Source organism: Arachis ipaensis, chromosome B02 (genome assembly GCF_000816755.2).
Source record: "Arachis ipaensis cultivar K30076 chromosome B02, Araip1.1, whole genome shotgun sequence".
Classification (NCBI taxonomy): domain Eukaryota; kingdom Viridiplantae; phylum Streptophyta; class Magnoliopsida; order Fabales; family Fabaceae; genus Arachis; species Arachis ipaensis.
In genome coordinates, this window is record NC_029786.2 from 16,014,736 (window position 1) to 16,018,300 (window position 3,565).

Below are 3,565 nucleotides of genomic sequence, written 5' to 3' on the forward strand. Positions count from 1 at the left end.
CATTGGGAGAGGGAGCTCTGTTGTACTTGATGGATTAATGATAGTGAATTTCTTCTTCTCTTCATCTTCTCTTTGATTTGCTAGAAGGAATTTCGTTCTTCATGCTAGTGTTCAATCATCTTGGGAAAGAGGTTGAATGCAAAATGAATTTCATGGGAACCTTTGAAAAGGAAACATGAAACCATGCATGAAATATCTTCTCACACTTGAGTAGATCTGGATTTTGGGATTGGATATGGTAACATGAAATCCACCCACTATTTGGATCTATGAGGATGTGTGGTATAATCAAGGAACAAGCATATCTCTCTTCATGAGCAATTAGACCAAGGAATTGGCTGATAATCAAGATTTGAGAGATTGAATCACCAAAGAATTGGGGTTCAATCAATCATGATTGCCAAGAGGTCAATGAGTTGCATGATTGAAGAAGATATGATCTAATTGTAATCCAAAGAGAGCAACATCTCCCAATTTCAATGAATTTCCCTATTCTTATCTTCCCTATTCCTTATAGCTTTCTTTAGTTTTTGTCATTACCCATTCCCCATTTACTATTCAGTCATTTATGTTCCAACACTTTACATTCTTGCCATTTACTTTTCTGCACTTTATTGCTTTCCTTTACTTTTAAGTCATTTACATTTCTGTTAATTTAGAATTCTGCACTCAACAATCTCTATTGCTTAGCTTGACTAATTCACCCATTGATTAAAGTTGCTCAATCTACCAATCTCTGTGGGATTCGACCCCACTCCTAGTGGGTTATTACTTGACGATACTTTGGTGAACTTGCCAAGGAATGGATTCATTATATAGTGAGTAAATTCCGGTCATCAGATACTAACCTCTTTTCTCGAAGAAAGTTGAAGAAAAATAACGAAATGGTAGGAGCAGCAAAGAAGTTTCTCAGATGCATCGAGTCGCTTAAGGTTCTTCAGCGAAAAAACAAGATTCCAGCGCAAGGAGTTTGAAGGAATAAGGAATGGCTCGAAGAGAAGGAAAGGGTGCCAATAGCACAAAGGGAATGGAGAGACGAAAAAGAAATAAGAGAAAGGGGAGAGATATTTAAAAGATCCAAGGAGTAAAACCGTAAAAATCCTCCCCTCGTTAAAGATTGTGCACGATACTATCCTCATCCTCTCACAAACAACTCGGATAACGGCTGCTAGAAGCAGGCTAAATAAAAAATCACTCTATTTAAAGTTTGGTCCTTATATCCCGTCTTGGCATATGTTCCGTTGAACAAATCAACAATTACGTGCTTTTCGTATCCCTTTGTCTCTGAGACATTGATCTCCACATGATGCAGTGATTTTTTTATCTGCACTTGCAGCTTGTCAACCATTTCTCCCTGTGCATGTATGTGTGGATGTTATTAAATTACTATTATCTGATCTACTTCAATTAATTAAAAGGAGGAATTGATTTGTTATTAGTATATGGAAACAATTTTGTGTTGAATGAGTAGTTTATTCCCAAATCAAGGAGAAATAATTGAGGGAAATTAATAAAGGGTAGTTACCTTCAAGGTGAAGTCTCTGGATTCTTCTATGACGTGATACATCCAGCACCAATAATTATGATAGTGAATGTAAAATTGTTGAAAGTTTATTCTAATATAAACTTTTATTTTGATTTAATTGTAACTGTTCATTATTATTAATTATTTAATCTCATTTATTAATGTTAATGCATGATGAATTTATTAGATTAAAAGAAAAAAAACACAAAATTTTTTTTCTGTCCATTTTATACAATATTTTTTTAGATTCTCTCTTATTGACAAAAACGAAGAGAAAAAACCCTGTATCATAATCAATGTCAAAGAAAGGAAAAAAGAGAGGAGCCCATCTTGAAATTTAACTCCATTATAATCAAAGTTATTTATGGCTTTTTAAAATCCTATTTAACGATTTGGCTCAAATTGATTTCTATAAAAATGGCTAATAAATATTAACTATATTAAGCATAAAATTAGACACTAATATAAAAAGATATATTTATATACAAATATACTAAATGAAATTTTTATAAGATTCATTGCTCGATTTTGCATGCTTTGCTCCCAAAATGCGGATCGAGTATTCTCCAAAAAGGAGACACAAAAGAAAAGAGAGCTAAAGCAAAAGCTTATGAGCTGCACGCTCTCTTTGGGCTTCTACTACTGTATGTGATTTCTTCTCACTATAGACTTGAGTATCTAAACCGGACAGACCTGTCAGAGACTAGTACCTTCTAATCTTTGGAAAAGGTAGAACGGGTTCTTTCGGACAGAGTCTTACGATAGGTTTCCTTGAACGCGTTCGGTTCAGATAGCACTTTTTTTCGTCGAGAAATCTACTAATTTTAGTGTGCGACTATCTTTTTTCAACAAATAGCACCTGCAGTCTCTGAGGGCCGAATAGGTCGCGAAGCATAGCCCGGATCATGGATCTCTTTCCTACGTTGGGGGGTCCCTCAAATATAAAATGATTACAGCCACAACCCTCTCTTACCTGCTTGCATCATACACACATACTGTATATCAAATATCTAAAGGAATAATGAAATATGGAAAGAAATGAAACAAGTGGAAATAGTAATAGTGATACTAATGCTTGGAGTTGGAGTGCTTTATCAGAGTTGCAGATGAATTCTTCCAAGGTTTGGGGCTGGTGTTTGGTTGCCCATTCATATTGGTATGCATTTGGGTCCTCTTGTAGTGATGTTATTTCCTGATGATGATGATAAATATCCTCATTCGTCCTTGTGTCTTGTAAATCATCATCATCCGGTGTTACTGTCACTCTCTCCCTCAATGGCTTCTCTTCTTCATCGGTGGCATCAATAATCCCTTCTTGGATCAGTACTAAGTCATTGGGATCAATCGCTGTCTCCTGAGGATGATCGTGAAGGACAAGGGAGAAATCCGTGAGGCCCCTGTAGTAAGGGCTAGACTGAGGGTGGTATGATGGATTGGTGGAAGTAGGATTGTGGCTGCTCCAAGAACCAATAACAAGGGAATAATCGGTAAGACCCTTGTAGTACGGACTTTGCCCCTGCGCCCCAGATCCGGATGATGAGAGGTGAGGAAGAGGAGTAATAGGGTAGCAAGGAATGGTAGCATGATGAGGTGGAGATGAAGGTGCAAAGATGGCAAGGGATTGATCGGTGAGGCCTTTGTAGTAGGGACTGCTGTTACTGTTAGAGGATTCATCATTACTATTTTTCATCATGTCATCATTATATGCCTGCTGCAAATTCACTTGTAACATGGAACCAAGGCCGTTGCGATTCTTCGATACACTTGGGCTTGTCATTTCCTGCATTTCTTTCCTTTCTTTTTTGGGCCCCGAATCGTCTTAATATTATTATTATTCTATTCCCCAGTCCCCACATAGCAACAACTAATTACTAAGTGCCAGAGTTCCAGTGTGCCACACCCTTCATGCATTATGTCACTTTGACCTCAATACCAACGGATCTTCCTAAGAAAAGCGGTCATTCCCATGCACCAATTGCATTAAATATATCAATCTATTATAATTTAGAGAAAGCCTACGCAGCATTTTTATTAAAATTT

General features: G+C 37.0%; 1 protein-coding gene across 1 annotated transcript; it reads right to left on the reverse strand.

The window, feature by feature from the left end:
* LOC110268739 lies at nt 1,998–3,341 on the reverse strand. Its single transcript, XM_021115602.1, has 2 exons — nt 2,595–3,341; nt 1,998–2,498 (listed from the first exon to the last, which is right to left on the reverse strand). The coding sequence occupies exons 1-2, from the start codon at nt 3,309–3,311 to the stop codon at nt 2,361–2,363; spliced, it is 855 nt and encodes a 284-aa protein (XP_020971261.1). The 5' UTR covers nt 3,312–3,341; the 3' UTR covers nt 1,998–2,360.

What these genes read in the sequence shown, in the direction of transcription:
- LOC110268739 (XM_021115602.1), bottom strand. Translation starts at nt 3,311, where the DNA reads ATGCAGGAAATGACAAGCCCAAGTGTATCGAAGAATCGCAACGGCCTT. An exon ending in CACTCCAACTCCAAGCATTA is followed by an intron (nt 2,499 to 2,594) that starts GTATCACTATTA and finishes TGATGCAAGCAG; the next exon opens with GTAAGAGAGGGTTGTGGCTG.